Consider the following 15,802-nt stretch of genomic DNA (forward strand, 5'->3'; position numbering starts at 1 on the left):
CATCCTGTTGGACTCTGCCCATCTGTCCAGTCGGTCGAGGTCCCTCTGCAGAGCCCTTCTGCCCTCTAACTGACCAACATCTGCTCCCAACTTGGTGTCATCTGCAAATTTGCTGATGACTGACTCAATCCCCTCATCCAGATCATCTGTGAAGATGTTAAAGAGGATGGGGCCCAGCACTGATCCCTGGGGGACGCCAGTGCAAGGGGCATGGATTTCTATGTGCAAAGATTCAGCTAGTCAATCAAGTTGTCCTAGTGGGGACAGATGAGAGGTCATGGACAAAGTGTAAAGGATGTGTGTGTTAACCTAACAGAGATCTGAATTGTGGGTAAGCAAAAATTGAGCAAAAACTCTGTGTGGTGAGAGGGGTGTCTGAAAGATGAAGCTTCAGTGTCTACTGCAAGCCTCTGCTACAAAGGCAAAGATCAGCATGTAATCTTAACATCTTAATCTTAAACATCTTTATTGATGATCTGGATGAGGGCATTGAGTCCAGCATCAGTAAATTTGCAGACGACACCAAGCTGGGGGCAGGAGTTGATCTGCTGGAGGGTAGAGAGGCTCTGCAGAGGGACCTCGACAGGCTGGACAGATGGGCAGAGGCCAAGGGCAGGAGATTGAACACATCCAAGTGCCAGGTTCTGCACATTGGCCACAGCAACCCCGTGCAGTGCTACAGGCTGGGGTCAGAGTGGCTGAGAGCGGCCAGGCAGAGAGGGCCCTGGGGGTGCTGGTTGATGGTAGGCTGAACATGAGCCTGCAGTGTGCCCAGGCAGCCAGGAGGGCCAATGGCATCCTGGCCTGCATCAGGAAGAGTGTGGCCAGCAGGAACAGGGAGATCATTCTGCCCCTGTACACTGCACTGGTTAGGCCACACCTTGAGTCCTGTGTCCAGTTCTGGGCCCCTCAGTTTAGGAAGGAGGTTGACTTGCTGGAAGGTGTCCAGAGAAGGGCAACAAAGTTGGTGAGGGGCTTGGAACACAGCCCTGTGAGGAGAGGCTGAGGGAGCTGGGGTTGCTTAGCCTGGAGAAGAGGAGACTCAGGGGTGACCTTATTGCTGTCTACAACTACCTGAAGGGAGGTTGTAGATAGGCAGAGGTTGGTCTCTTCTCCCAGGCAACCAGCTCCAGAACAAGAGGACACAGTCTCGGGCTGCGCCAGGGGAGGTTCAGGCTGGAGGTCAGGAGGAAGTTCTACACAGAGAGAGTGATTGCCCATTGGAATGGGCTGCCTGGGGTGGTGGTGGAGTCACCATCAGTGGAGGTGTTCAGGAGGAGACTTGCTGGGGTGCTTGGTGCCATGGGTTAGCTGTTTGGGTGGGTTGGATTGGTTGATGGGTTGGACACGATGATCTTGAAGGTCTCTTCCAACCTGGTTTGGTTTATTCTAAATAAATTTATTCTAAATAATTTCTCTCTTTAAAACCAGAAATAGTGAAGAATTTAGCTAGGAGAGGCCTCCTTTTATTTATTCAAAATCCAGTCTTCTGTGCAGCTTGTTCAGTTAACTTGGTGACAGAAACAGTAAGGCATGGCTGTAAGGAGAGACTTGGATGTGGGGCAAATGCAGAGCCAGATCTGCTCTCAGTACAGGAACATGAACATTACTGCTCATAATTCATAGGTAAGATATGTGAGGTGATACTCTAGATTGTCAGCCACTTTGGAAGGCATTCTTGATAAGCAATCCTGGGTTTGGAGTTTGTTAACTTTGGTAGGGGGAGGGGGTGGGGAGGGAAGTGTTGTCGTCTGTTTGACAGTTGACTAAATGAGCCAAAAGCGTGTCCAGGTGGCCAAGAAAGACAGTGGCATCCTGGCTTGCATCAGAAACACTGTGGCCAGCAGGGGCAGGAGGTGATCATCCTCCTCTACTCTGCACTGCTGAGGCCACACACCTTAAGTGCTGTGTGCAGTTCTGGGCCCCTCACTGCAGGAAGGACATTTGAGGGGCTGAAGAGTGTGCAGAGAAGGGCAACGAGGCTGGAGAAGGGCCTGAAGCACCTGGGCTATGAACAGGGTTTGAGGGAGCTGAGGCTGTTCAGTTTGGAGAGGGAGGAGGCTGACAAGAGACCTCATTGCTCTCTACAGCTCCCTGAAGGGAGGTTGGAGTGAGGAGGGGGCAGCCTCTGCTCCTTGGTGGCAAGAGACAGGAGCAAAAGAAATGGTTCCAAGCTTTGCCAGGGGAGGTTCAGGCTGGATGCTAGGAAATATTTCTTCCCAGAGAGGGTTCTCAGACACTGGAATGGTCTGCTCAGGGCAGTGCTGGAGTCACCATCCCTGGAGGTGTTTAAGCAGAGTGTGGAGCTGGTGCTGGTGCTTAGGGACATGGTTTAGTGTTGCCCCTGCAGTGCTGGGTGGAAGGTTGGATTGGATGAGCTTGGAGGTCTCTTCCAGATGGATGTTCTCTGTGATCTGGGGGCCAGTCTCCATGCAGTTTGAGTGTCTTTCTTGCCTTGGTCCTGAGGTGCTTGGCAGCTTTCTGCATCAAGCCTGAAGGGAGCAAATGGCTTGTCCTGGAGGCTGAAGCATGGATTGGTATCTCTGATGGGCTTGGAGCATTGTAGGAGGCAAACAGGAGTGTAGAACTTTTGCAGTCCTTCCCTGATGGGGTTTTTTTGAGGTTTTCCTAACTGGCAAGCTAGAGTCTGTCATATGTAATGTGATAAATCAACACTGGGCAGTTAACTGCCAAGCCTTGTTCCAGTGATGCTGTTGTTGGTATGTAGCAGCTGAATAGCCAGGCTCAGTGTTTTCTTTTGTTCTTATCTCTCAGTGGCCCCTGACAATGTGGATGCTTTTCAGGATTTGAATTTTGCTTGAAACTCTGATGTCTGTTGTTGCTTTCTTTTGATAACTTGCTTTCGTCTCAACTGGCAAGTTTCATGCTACTTTCTGAAATGCCTTGAAAGTAAAACAGCTGAGGGAACGCCCACTGCTGAATGACCAGCTGAACAGTCAGTGGAACAGAAGTGACCTTCAGATTTGAACTAAAACTTGAGGTGAAGCATTTGTAACAAGGTGAATGGATTCCTCTGCTTGCCTTTGATTATCCTGAAATGTCAGGTGTGTTGTAGAGGCATTGAGGCAGGCATGGTGATACTGGCATGGAGGAAGTAATCCTTCCCTACGTGTGGGCAGGCTGCAAGCCTCAGACTTCCTAGCAAGCTGTACTGCAGTGTAACTTAGAGAAGAGCACTGCTTCTTCCAGACCTGCTGAAAACCTGTGCAGAATGGAGGAGCCACATGAGCTGTTCTCAGACACCTCAGGAGTTTTCTTTTGCTGGTTCTTTTGAATTCCTTCCCCAGTGCTGTCCAAGGGAGGAAGGCTTCTTTCTTTGCCAAGACCTGAAGGGCTAGTTTTGCAAGGGAAGCATCCACCTTTCTCTGTTTATCTTCATACAAAGCATTTTCTCTTACTTAGTTTTTTTTTTCTCTCCCCCCACAGTGTTCTGAAGAGACTAAACACAATGATGAGTCACCTCAAGAGGATGAAGGCTTTATGGGTATGTCACCTCTCCTGCAAGCCCACCATGCTATGGAGAGAATGGAAGAGTTTGTGTGTAAGGTAAGGACACGTGGAAACTGCTGAAGTAGTTTCCTTTCTCAGTAAGCTCTAGTGGGCACCACACTATACCTCCAGCAAGTGTGCTACTAATGTGGGAGAGCAGGTACACACCAGCCCTAAATGCACATCTCTTGTTCTAATTAGTAACAGGATCTCAGTCTGTCATAGATTAATAAATTGTAAAGCAGGGAACAATAGGGAATACAAATGAGACTCTGTAGCTGATGGTGCAACTGAGGAGACTCTCTTGAGAAACACCTGGGAGTGCAAAGCAGAATAAAAGCCTTCTGCTTCAAGGAAGCTGCACTTACAAAGATATTTTTTCCAGGCTTGTTCAGACTTGAAAATATTTTGTGTTTCCAGCACCATTTGAATCCACTGTAGAATAAGATTGATCCCTTAGTTTCAACACAGCCTTCTTGTCTTTTCTTTCCAAGTATCTCTTAAGTAAATCTATTGTAGATTGTGTAACTGCTGACCTTGCCTCAACTTTTTGTTGCTTTTTCAAGCCATGGGATTGTATCAGTGTCTGGCTCCTCCTCTCGTGGTGGAAGGAGTGCTGCTCCCTTATACACTTGGTTCATAAACCCAGCAGGAACATCTGCTGTTGTGTACAGGGGCACCCTAGTTGCTTGGTCATCTTTGGTGGGAGGGTTGTGGGGGGTTTTGGTTTTGTTTAGTTAGTTGGTTTTGTGGCTGGTTGGTTTGTCTTAATCTGCAACTTTTCTCCCCCTTTTAGATGTTAAGCAGGGCAGATTGTGTGCAATGAATTTGCTCCTGCTGTTCCTACCTTAATTCAGATGTTTGATTCGTGAAGTGAGCAAATTCTTCTCTTATGTAATGCATTTCAGAAGACAATCTTTAACCAGGTTGATTATTCTGAGTAGTTTTATTTTTTCCTTCCATGAAGGAGTGTGGAGAGTTGATGTAATAATTGTGGGCTCCTGCTGTTGAAACTGAAATAAGAATGTAGCTCTCTGAACTTAGTGTTTCAGGAGTCTTCAGTCTCGCTGCTGTATTGCTAGCCAGCCGACAAGTCCAAGGAACCCTGCAGAAACAACCCCGGTACATAAACCAATCCCCTGCTAACCTTCTGCTTGGCAGTGCTGCTCCTGAGGCCAGACTGAGGACCACATGTATCTTCTGTTACTGCACAGCACCTGTGCACACTTCATTTCATTTGGAACCAGCTGCAAGAGCAGATGTGTGCACATACACTCTCCCTTTAAAGAAGAACTCTTAAGGAATTAGGAGTTATGGATCTGTTGCCTTAACTGCTGTGTCTCTGTTTGCTTGGGGAACATGGGAGCATTTGGGTTTCTTTCTTTCCAGTCTGGATAAGGGATTGAATGCTTCTCACTGAACTCTTGCCACTTCTGGCCCATAGTAGTGCCAATGGGTAGCTCTTTCGCTGGGCTGTCCCTGATGTATCATCGGATTGGCTTGTGCAGGCTCTTACTTGCTTAGTTCTTGGAGAGAGCTAGGTGGAGGTTTCTTCAACCAAATGGAAAGGATGAAGTGTGACAATAGGATGTGAATTAAATGCTTTCCCTTCATTAGCAGGAAAACACCCCAACAGCTTTTCTAGTCAATGAAATGCTGAAGTACCTCTGGTGGTGCAGCTCAACTTCATCATGCCAGTGTTTTGAACAGGGGACAGTGACTTAAGCATTGGATTTCAGATGTAAAGGCTTTTCCCAAGAGATGTCCCAGTCAATCCCTTTCTGTGGAAAGTACTCATAGAGTATCACTTCCTACATGTTCTGACTTTTGGCATACATCAGTGGAACTCAGTTCCCTGCATTTAACTGAAATCTTCCACCTTGTAGGTATGGGAGGGCCGATGGAGAGTCATCCCCCACGACGTTCTGCCTGACTGGCTGAAGGACAATGACTACCTGCTGCATGGACACAGACCACCCATGCCTTCTTTCCGGGCTTGTTTCAAGAGCATCTTCAGAATACATACAGAGACTGGTAACATCTGGACACATCTGCTAGGTATTTCCACCTTGCTCTAGTGCTAGCTGCCTCCATTGTTCTCTTTCTTTGAGAGTGAGCTAGGAAGGGGTTCAGGGTGGTCAGCATTACCATTCCACTCGCAACCTGTTAATTTAACAGCTTGGCATCCCTCCTCTAATTGTATCTCCTCAGAGCTGGATAGGACTTCCTTAATTATGTCATTTGAATTAGAATTTCCTGATGGTTAAGAAATGAATGATAGATGTGTATTTCTTTCCCAAGTGTGTAGGTGTTAGTTGAGATCATGCTGTCTCTTGACACTGGAACACACTTGAGGTGGTTTTCAGTTTGCAAGGAGCCTTGGGAGGGAAAGGATTCCTTTGAGCAATGCCCTTCTCTCTTTACATTTTGCAACGGATCATAGGATCACAGAATTGTCAGGGTGGTTAAGGGACTTCAGGGAGCATCCAGTTCCAACCCTCCCACCATGGCCAGGGACACCTCACACTACAGCAGGTTGCTCACAGCCACATCCAGCCTGGCCTCAAAAACCTCCAGGGATGAGGCTTCCACCACCTCCCTGGGCAACCTGTGCCAGGCTCTCACCACCCTCATGGGTAACAACTTCTTCCTCACATCCAATCTGAATCTACCCATTTCTAGTTTTGCTCCAGCCCCCCCAGTCCTGTCACTCCCTGACACCCTCAAAAGTCCCTCCCCAGCTTTCCTGTAGCCCCCTTCAGATACTGGAAGGCCACAATTAGGTCTGCTTGGAGCCTTCTCTTCTCCAGACTGAACATTCCCAGCTCCCTCAGATGTTTCTGTTGTTCTAGAATGTCCAAGTAGTTATTAGGCATCTTGCACAATAAATGCAAACAGAGAGTCTATGCAGGTTTGTGTCACATCAGAGACAGAACAGTGGTTGGAATGCATAGCTGAAGTAGGGCAGGGGTTTATTCTGCCTGTGTGCTGCTGGTTGTCGTGTGGCTCCCATGCTGACTGCTCTTGTACATGAAAGTCACTCTTGTAGAAGGAAGAGCTTGTGGTATGCATGAACTTGACAGCTTTCTGCATTGCTGGTTTGCAGGATGTGTGTTCTTCCTGTGTCTGGGAATCTTCTACATGTTCCGGCCAAACATGTCCTTTGTAGCACCTGTGCAGGAGAAAGTGGTTGTTGGATTGTTCTTCTTGGGAGCCATACTCTGCCTCTCCTTCTCATGGCTTTTCCACACAGTTTATTGCCACTCAGAAGGTGTTTCCCGGCTCTTCTCCAAGTAAGTGCCTAAGGGGACAGGGTAGGCCAAATAGGAACCAGGTGGGGAAACACGGCTGGGGTTTACGCCTGCAGCCCCGCTCTAGGAGTTGCTCATTGCCTGACTGCACATACTTTGGAATACAGTTGAGAAGAGAGTCAGTGCAGCTGCTTCCAATGATTGTTTGTTTCAGCTTGGGTTTTTGTGCTGTCATTTTAGTCTCAGTGCTCCTTCATTTCCTGCTGTTGGGCATCCTGCTGCTGGAAGTAATACACCTAGAGCTTAGTTGCAGGACTCGGATTTTTTAATGCCAGTGTCACTTTCTTGTCATTTTAACTGTCCTGAGTAACTTTGAATCCTAAGACAGCTCCACAAGCGAGGTGTCCTGGTCTTTTGGGTTTATTCCACCCTTATTTATGGCTGGCTGGTAAATACATTGCGTTCCTGAAATTTACTCAGCCTAGGATTGTGTCGTCTGCAAGACCACCTCTAAAGTAACGCAGCACTTCAGATCCCCTACTGAAAAACCAACCCCCATCATCTTCTGCAGCAGCATGTTGTCAGGCTGGGGTGAAAAACCAAAGGCTGTAGGAATGCCCTTTTTTCACTGGTGTCTAGAACAGCAGTGTGGTTGAAAAATGGTGACATTATTCCCCAGTGGTCATCTGATGCCTGACTAACTCCTGCTCATCAGATGCTGAAGCATTTGTGTTGGCTGTGCCCCATTTTTGTCTTCAGAGAACTTTTGTGCTGATTTTTTTTTCCTCCCTCTCTTATCCTCATCTGAAGCTTTAATCTGAGTTTCTTTCAAAAAAGTTTTGGTATCAAGGTTACTCTGTGTGTTGGTGCTGACTCCAAACAAGGCATTGCTAGCTGTCTGCCCTTGCTGTAGGGGGGCATCGGTTGCTGTCTGTGAGTAAGTTGCAACAGTGAGAGTAACTTAATTTTGCTGTGAGAAGCAGGCAGAGTGTGATCTGGAGAGTGTTGGTCCAAAATTTGCATTTCTTAGAAGCTGATAATTTTTGTCTCCCCTCTAGAGCCTGATAGGGTGCTTTGTCTCCCCTCTAGAGCCTGATAGGGTGTTTGGTCTCCCCTCTAGAGCATGATAGGGTGTTTGGTCTCCCCTCTAGAGCATGATAGGGTGTTTGGTCTCCCCTCTAGAGCCTGGTAGGGTGTTTTGTCTCCCCTCTAGAGCATGATAGGGTGTTTGGTCTCCCCTCTAGAGCATGATAGGGTGTTTGGTCTCCCCTCTAGAGCCTGACAGGGTGTTTTGTCTCCCCTCTAGAGCCTGATAGGGTGTTTTGTCTCCCCTCTAGAGCCTGATTGTTTTTTGTCTCCCCCTAGGTTGGATTATTCTGGCATTGCACTTCTCATAATGGGCAGCTTTGTACCATGGCTCTACTACTCCTTCTACTGCAACCCTCAGCCCTGCTTCATCTACTTGATTGTGATTTGTGTCCTGGGCATCGCAGCCATAATTGTCTCACAATGGGACATGTTTGCAACCCCTGAATATCGGGGTGTAAGGGCAGGTAAGACCTGAAGTTGGCTGGTTTACCTCTTGACTGCCATTCCTCATTCCTGCTTGCCACTTTGAATAACTGTCTGGAGAAAGACTTAAGAGAGCTTAATTTTTATAGAGCGCTAAGGTTCTGGGATTGGAACTTGGTGGGTTTGCTGTCAGCATCTCTTATAGCCAACTTGGATGCACAGCTATGGGCTGGTGCAAGTCCTGGAAGGGCATTCCTGGAAGGGACAGTAACACAGGCAGTAGGGAAGGTAGTGCCAAGTTATTTTTAGCTAATCTAGCAACTTTGCTCTCAAAAAAACGACTGACTGCTTGCTGTGTGTATGTGTACCTCTGCTGCTTGTCTTGGCTTTGTACTAGTAGGCTCAGGCACTAGCAAATCATTGAATGATTGAATTAATCTGAATAATTTGCCTAGATAATAGACATATTTAAGGCAATGCCCAGTTTTCCTCTTCCCATGATCAAAAGAACAAAGCCAGCTTTGATTTCACATTCTGAGGTTTGAAGCAAGAGAAAGCTTTAAAGGGCAGCTGTGGAAGGTGCACACAGCTGGGTGTTTCTTGTTACTTAACCTGCATGTGCTGTCTACAGTAAGTCTAGATTTCTTGGATGAGCTATGGATGTCCCTTCAGGGAGTTCAGCCTTCCAAACCTAAAATACTGGCTGTGACATGATTATTCCCCACCCATGCACGTGATCTTAACAGGATTTATGTAGTTGCTGCTCAATTTCAAATGCATAAACCACGTCTCATATACGGCAGAGCAGATGAGCCACAGATGCTCCTTTTCTGTTCCCTAGGACCACTTGTGCAATATATGATGATAGCCTCTTTGTCTCTCCTTGTTGTCTGGCTCTGGAGACAGGCCATGGGCAAGCGAGACGTAGTTCGTGTAGCCTTAGTGCCCTCTACAGCCCAAGATGTGTAACTGCACCTTAGAGCCGCAGATACAATCAGTACACGAAATGCTTCAGTATCTGCCAGAGGAGCTTCTGGTATGAAGGAAGTCTGGACGTTCTGAAACTTCCTTTCCATTAAACAACTTCTGGTGACCTCCACTTCCAAGGTCTTTCACCTTTCTGCTGCTTGAGCAAGCACTGAATTTGTCTTCCCGTAGCTTTTGTGTTTTCGTTGTTGCCCTTTACCTCCACTGTGTTCAAACCTGACTCTCCCACGTTTTCTTTACCTCCCAGGAGTATTTCTAGGTCTGGGTCTTAGTGGGGTTATTCCCACCCTGCACTTTGTCATCTCTGAGGGGCTCCTGAAAGCAGCCACAATGGGGCAGATAGGCTGGCTGGCACTCATGGCATGCCTGTACATCACTGGTGCTGCACTATATGCTGCCCGCATCCCGGAGAGATTCTTCCCTGGCAAGTGTGACATCTGGGTGAGTCTACAGAACGGCTCCACGAGGAGACCACCATCAAAGCTGGTTGCCCTTGAGGCTGGAGGATGTTCTGTCAATGTTTTCTTATTGCAAATATCAAACTGCTGCACCAGAAGGTCTAAAGGAGCCATACAACCGTGGGCTCTCTAAACCCAGCTTACCTGGTGCCTCTCTTGCTGTGTTATTGCCGACTGGCTGGTCTGAGGTGACTCCTGGTGTGCAGATTCCCTCCAGCACATGTACTAGAGAGCTTTTGTGAGTGGGTGAGCAACTTTGCCATCCTTGCTGCGTGTCTGTGTTGAGGATCCTGCAGACACACATCTTACCCTGCTTCTGTGCAGAGCAGTGCGTGGTTACTTCTCTGACATTCAGTGTGTTCTCTGAGATCTTCACCTTGTCTGGCTCCTCCTCTTGTACAGACAGTGAAGGTGCTGGATAGAGATGACAGACTTGGAGGGATCTCTGGCCTAGGAGCAGAGAAAGTGAGGTGGGCAGGTGGGGGAAGCTTGGTAGGAGGGAAAGGATCATGAAGACTTTAGGGAGGCAAAGCATGTGGAGAAAATGTAAAGAAAGAAAGAAGGTGGAGTAAGAAGAGAGGGAGGGGTGTGTGTGTGTTTGTGAGAGAGAGATTTGCTGATGATAGGATGTGGTGGGTTGAAACAGCCCCAACTAATTTGAGAGAATCACACCCCCCCAAAAAAAACCCAAAATTGCCAGACTAGCTGAGTGGGATGGAAGCAGTTGAAGCTCTATTTACAAGCACAGCTTCAATCCAGAAATGGGGAATGCAATGAGTATGTACAAAATAGACAATAGGTACATGGATTTACAATTTCTAAACAGCACAAGAACCCCCCTGGACAAAACCAGGGGCTTCCCAATAGCTTCCCCCTCCTGGACAAGGGAAAGAGGAGAAAGCAGAGAGTAGGCTGTTAGTACATAGCCACAACAAAGAAATGCAGCCAAGGTCAGCAAGCCAGCAGAAGCAACCAGCTAAGATCTGCTAGAGCAAAGAGCAAAGAGAGAGAGTTAGTTTACACAACTAACTTTATCTTACCAGACCAATGGGATTGTTTAGACCTTAGCATTATTTTCTCTTTTACATTCTATCACTTTCTGCTCAAGATCTGTGGAAAATTTCCTAGGCATCAGCCTAAAACTGCCACACAGGAGCAGGCTGGGCTTTAATCCACAGCTTGGAGAACTTTGCAGCTTGGAATGGGCTGCCCAGGGAGGTGGTGGGGTCGATGTTCACAGGCTCACAGGATGTCAGGGGTTGCATGGGACCCAAAGACATCATTGAGTCCAACCCCCCTGCCAGAGCAGGACCATACAATCTAGCTCAGGTCACACAGGAACACATCCAGATGGGCCTTGAATGTCTCCAGAGAAGGAGACTCCACAAGCCCTCTGGGCAGCCTGTTCCAGTGCTCTGTGACCCTTACAGTGAAGAATTTTCCCCTTGTGTCGAGGCGGAACCTCCTGTGCTGCAGCTTACATCCATTGTTCCTTGTCCTAAGGAGGTATCACAGTCTCACAGTATCACTAAGGTTGGAAGAGTCCTCGAGGATCATCAAGTCCAACCTGTCACCACAGACCTCATGACTAGATCATGGCACCAAATGCCACATCCAATCCCCTCTTGAACACCTCCAGGGATGGGGACTCCACCACCTCCCTGGGCAGCACATTCCAATGACCAATGACTCTCTCTGGGAAGAACTTTCTCCTCACCTCCAGCCTAAACTTCCCCTGGCACAGCTTGAGACTGTGTCCTCTTGTTCTGGTGCTGGTTGCCTGGGAGAAGAGACCAACCCCTTCCTGGCTACAACCTCCTTTAAGAAAAGCCTGGATGAGGCACTCAGTGCCATGGTCTGGTTGATTGGCTGGGGCTGGGTGATCAGCTGGACTTGATGATTTTGGAGGTCTCTTCCAAGCTGGTTGATTCTGTGAGGTACTGCTGGGTGTTCCTGTGTACTTCAGCGGAAGGTGTGGCTGTGCTGCAGGCAGGGCAGGGGGAAGGTGGAGCGCCCCAGGCTGAGCACTGTGTTTTCTTTCCCGCAGTTCCACTCCCACCAGCTGTTCCACGTCTTTGTCGTGGCCGGTGCCTTCGTGCACTTCCACGGGGTGTCCAACCTGCAGGAGTTCCGCTTCACCGTGGGAGGAGGCTGCACAGAGGAGGATGGGATGCAGTAAGCCCCCAGCCCTCAGCCCGAGGCGGGACCCAAACCCCTGTGGCTGAAGCCTTACAAGCCTGGCGAAACGAAGGCCTAGGAAGAATCCCAAGTTTCAGCCGCCGGAGCCTTGGGGGCTTCAGGGGAATTCTGACTAACCAAGATAAATTCTATACCTCAAAGCAGTGGAATGAATCAATTTGAAGACCAGGAAATTCTGAACACCCTAATTTATTCTTGGGATCTCCAGATTGAGCTACAGAGGACCCTTTCCAAATCGGCTTCTGTTCCAATGCCATATTTATTTGTAGGATTGGGGAGGGAGAGCTTAGCAGGTTCCTCTTTTTCTTTCCCCCCTTTTATTTTTCCCCCCTTTTTTTTTTTTCCTTCCATTTTTTTTTTCCCTTTAAAAAAAGAAAAAAAAAAAAGTTAATTTTATTATATTTTTGTTTTCCTTTTTAAATAGGAAAAAAAAAAAACTACAAACAAAAAGGAGGTTAAATTTCTATCCTCTTGGAGGAGGGTCTGGGAGTTGCTTTTAGATGCTCTTTTTTGGGGGGAGATGATGCTGAAGAGAAAAAAAACACAAAAAACCAACAAAAAAAAAAACCAGAAACAAAGACAAAAAAAAAAAAGAAACCAAGTGTAAATAAGATTTCTAACTTTCTGTTGAAATGGAGATTTCTATAAATGTTTTAAACAGGGGGTGAGGGAGGGGAGAGGGGCTTTTTTTTGTAAAGGATGCAACATGCAAGTACCACACACTGTTTTCAACTTTGCACAAAACAAACGATTCGCAGGAGGACCAGGTAAAATTCCCGGGAGTGAGAGGCGTTGGCCCCCTGCGGGTTGGTTTTGTTTGGGTGGCTTTGTTGTTCCCGGTGGGCCTCCGTACCCTGGGCAGCCTGGCGTCCTGAGCGCAGCGCTGGCGGTAGCGGTAGGGGCGGCGGCGGGGAGGTTGGGTGTGCATCAAGCTGTCGTCCGGGCCGCGCCGTTAGCAAGGTTTGTTTGCTCAAGTAACTGGAGAGATGCATCTGCACCCTGCCTAAACACGTGGGACAGCTGCCTCCCTGGCTGGTGTGGCCTGTGTAGTTCTGGGCAGTGGCTCTCTGGTTTGGTTCCCGTCAGATGGAGCAGAGCACGGTGGGATAGCTGCACCTGTAATGGCAAACAGTCCAACTCCATCAGTGCCTGCCTATGCCCAAAGGCTTCCATTGAGTAGCTGGTTGCCGTTTGCAGCCCTGCTCTGTTCTGTCTGAACAGATGATGGTAACACACTTGTCAAAGGGTAGCTGAGCATGTGAGGGGAAACAGAGGTGAGGTTGAAGTGGGCTGGAAAGAGGAAGCTGTGCGCTCCAGGACTTGGAGTTAACAGCCTCTGCAGACCTCAAGCTCGTTACCTTCTCGTGTGTCAGGCTCCATATGCCAAGGGGAGCTTGCAGGTTTTTCTTTTGAAGAGAAAAATCCACAACCAGCCCAGTGCAGGTTCAGCTTGTTGGGTTTTTTATTTCAAGTTTTATTTTCCCTTAGGTCTGCTTCCCATCTGTGCTTTAGCAATGGGCCTGCTGGTATCCCTTAAACCCAGAAGTAGGAGTTCAGTTGGATTGCTGAGGAGCAGACACACCTCCTGTGTAAGGGGAGGCATATACCCTTCTCCTGTGTAATTGATGTAGCTTGCTCTTTGGAGCCCAGTCAGAAGCCAGACTTGAAGGAGAATGTTTGGAGTGGTAAGATGGAATTGAAGGGTTTGTTTGTTATGGCACAGGTGTGGCTCAGAGCGTTCAGCTGGAAATTCAGAGCAATTACCTCGCACAGATGAGTTAAACAGCTCATGCAATGCTGCATTTCACGTGGAAGGAGGGGGAAAGGTAGCTTCTTTTGGTTGTTGTTGTGCTCTTTGGGGTTTTCTTTGTTGAGACTTCTGCAAGTTTGAATTTTCATCCTTCAAGAGAAAAAAGGGGACTGCAAAGATCCATACCCTGGTTATCACAGAGTGCTCTTCAGGGGGAGTTACTTTGCCTAACAGGCTCAAGTAGAAGCAGAAGGCCTTTATAAAGTGAGCAGAGTACTGAGGCTTGGCCCCTCCGAGGGAGTCCTTGTAAAGCCTCAGGGAGCAAGGGCAGCTGCAGCCTGTGGGCTCAGGGGGACCTGTTCTCAGTAGCATTACTGCACTGCATGCCTGCTTGTCACAGGTCTAAATGTCTGGTACTAAAACGAAGCAAAGAGCAGTATTAACTTGGATGTAAGGGCTAATAGCACTGGCATCCCCACCAGAGACAGGCAGGAGGTGCACTGGTGTCTGAGAGAAGCCTGGCACATATCAGAATCCCAGCTGTCTGTAAGGCCCCTCGGGGATAGCTCTGCCAGAGCCGCAGCCGAGGCGGCAGGCTCTCCCTGACTCGTCCCACCTTCACTCCTCGCAGGGTGATTGTAACCTGGTCCTACACAGCACAGAACTAGTACAGAAACACAGTACTCCACCTGCTCTTCTTAACCCAGTCAGTCTCTGCGTTCCAGAACTTTGTGTGTTCCAATAAAAACAACCTAGCTGTGCACATTTCTGTAGCTCTTGCTGAGAACTCTTCCCAGGTTGGCACCTGAATGCCTTACTCTCAGCAGTCAGAGGCTTGCTTGCTCTGTGTGCAGGTTATTGCCATAGAATAGTTAGGACCTACAGCTTCTTTCCTTCCCCATTAAATAGTGGCCTTGTTCAGTATATTTCTTTTTAAGAATTGCTTACTGTTGGAAGCAATGAAGCACATTCTGGGGTTTTGATGGTTGGGGACTCTGGTGATGGTTCCATGTGAGATGGGATCTTATTACTTGCTGTATTCTTAACTTCTGCTAATAAAAGAACCAAATGGATTGTTGTCTACTTTGAGTCTCTATCCATGCTGTGGGTGAAGCTTGAAAGAATCCCTGGTGCTTTCTTCCTTCTTCCTGCTTACAGGCAACATTCTGCAGCTAAAATGCTTCTGCAGAAAACAAGCTGATTCCTAAAGGCTTGCTTATGCACAGACCTTCAGCTGTCCAGTTGGAGGCCTGTCACTCAGGGGCCAGTACTGGGACCAGTACTATTCAGTACATTCATCAAGGACCTGGATGAGGGCACAGAGAGCACTGTCAGCAAGTGTGCTGATGCCACCAAACTGAGAGGAGTGGCTGACACAGGAGGGCTGTGCTGCCATTCAGCCTGACCTGGACAGGCTGAGAGCTGGGCAGGGAGAAACTGAATAAAATTCAACAAGGGCAAAGGTAGAGTCTTGCACCTGGGAAAGAACAACCTCATGGAGCAGGATAGATCAGGGACTGACCTGCAGGAGAGCAGTGAAGGGGAAAGGGACCTGGGGGTCCTGATGGGTGGGAGGTTGTCTGTGAGCCAGCAATGTGCTCTGGTGGCCAAGAAGGCCAATGGCATCCTGGGGTGGATGAGAAGGGCTGTGGTTAGTAGGTCAAGAGAGGTTCTCCTGTCCCTCTACTCTGCCCTGCTGAGGCCACATCTGGAATATTGTGTCCAGTTCTGGGCCCCTCAGTTCAGGAAGGACCTCAGGGAACTGCTTGAGAGAGTCCAGCACAGAGCCACAAAGCTGATGAAGGCAGTGGAACATCTTCCTCATGAGGAGAGCCTGAGGGAGCTGAGGGCTCTGTAGCTTGGAGAGGAGGAGCCTGAGGGTGACCTCATTGATGTTGCTAAAGCTGTGCAGGGTGAGTGCCCAGAGGCTGGAGCCAGGCTCTGCTGGGGGATGCCCAATGCCAGCACAAGAGGCAGTGGTGGAAGCTGAGGCAGAGGAAGTTCCATGGAAACAGGAGGAAACATTTTTTTTTTCCCTGTGAGGGTGACAGAGCCCTGGCACAGGCTGCCCAGGGGGGCTGTGGAGTCTCCCTCTCTGGAGATATTCCAAACCTGCCTGGATGTGTTCCTGTGTG

The 15,802-nt window shown here is 48.5% G+C and overlaps 1 protein-coding gene across 3 annotated transcripts in view; it reads left to right on the forward strand.

Moving 5' to 3' along the window:
• ADIPOR2 (adiponectin receptor 2) overlaps positions 1–14,740 on the forward strand; it is a 68,876-nt gene extending 54,136 nt beyond the window's left edge. For all 3 annotated transcript variants that reach the window (XM_068141822.1, XM_068141824.1, XM_068141823.1), the window contains exons 3-8: positions 3,448–3,567; positions 5,397–5,568; positions 6,617–6,803; positions 8,127–8,314; positions 9,508–9,701; positions 11,766–14,740. In XM_068141822.1, the coding sequence (XP_067997923.1) occupies positions 3,448–3,567; positions 5,397–5,568; positions 6,617–6,803; positions 8,127–8,314; positions 9,508–9,701; positions 11,766–11,897 (993 nt within the window). In that variant the 3' untranslated portion in view covers positions 11,898–14,740. The remainder of the gene's footprint in view (positions 1–3,447; positions 3,568–5,396; positions 5,569–6,616; positions 6,804–8,126; positions 8,315–9,507; positions 9,702–11,765) is intronic.
• The last annotated feature ends 1,062 nt before the right edge of the window (positions 14,741–15,802 follow it).

This window comes from Melanerpes formicivorus, unplaced genomic scaffold, assembly GCF_026170545.1.
Source record: "Melanerpes formicivorus ecotype bairdi unplaced genomic scaffold, bMelFor1.0.p_v2 SCAF_8, whole genome shotgun sequence".
NCBI classification, from domain to species: domain Eukaryota; kingdom Metazoa; phylum Chordata; class Aves; order Piciformes; family Picidae; genus Melanerpes; species Melanerpes formicivorus.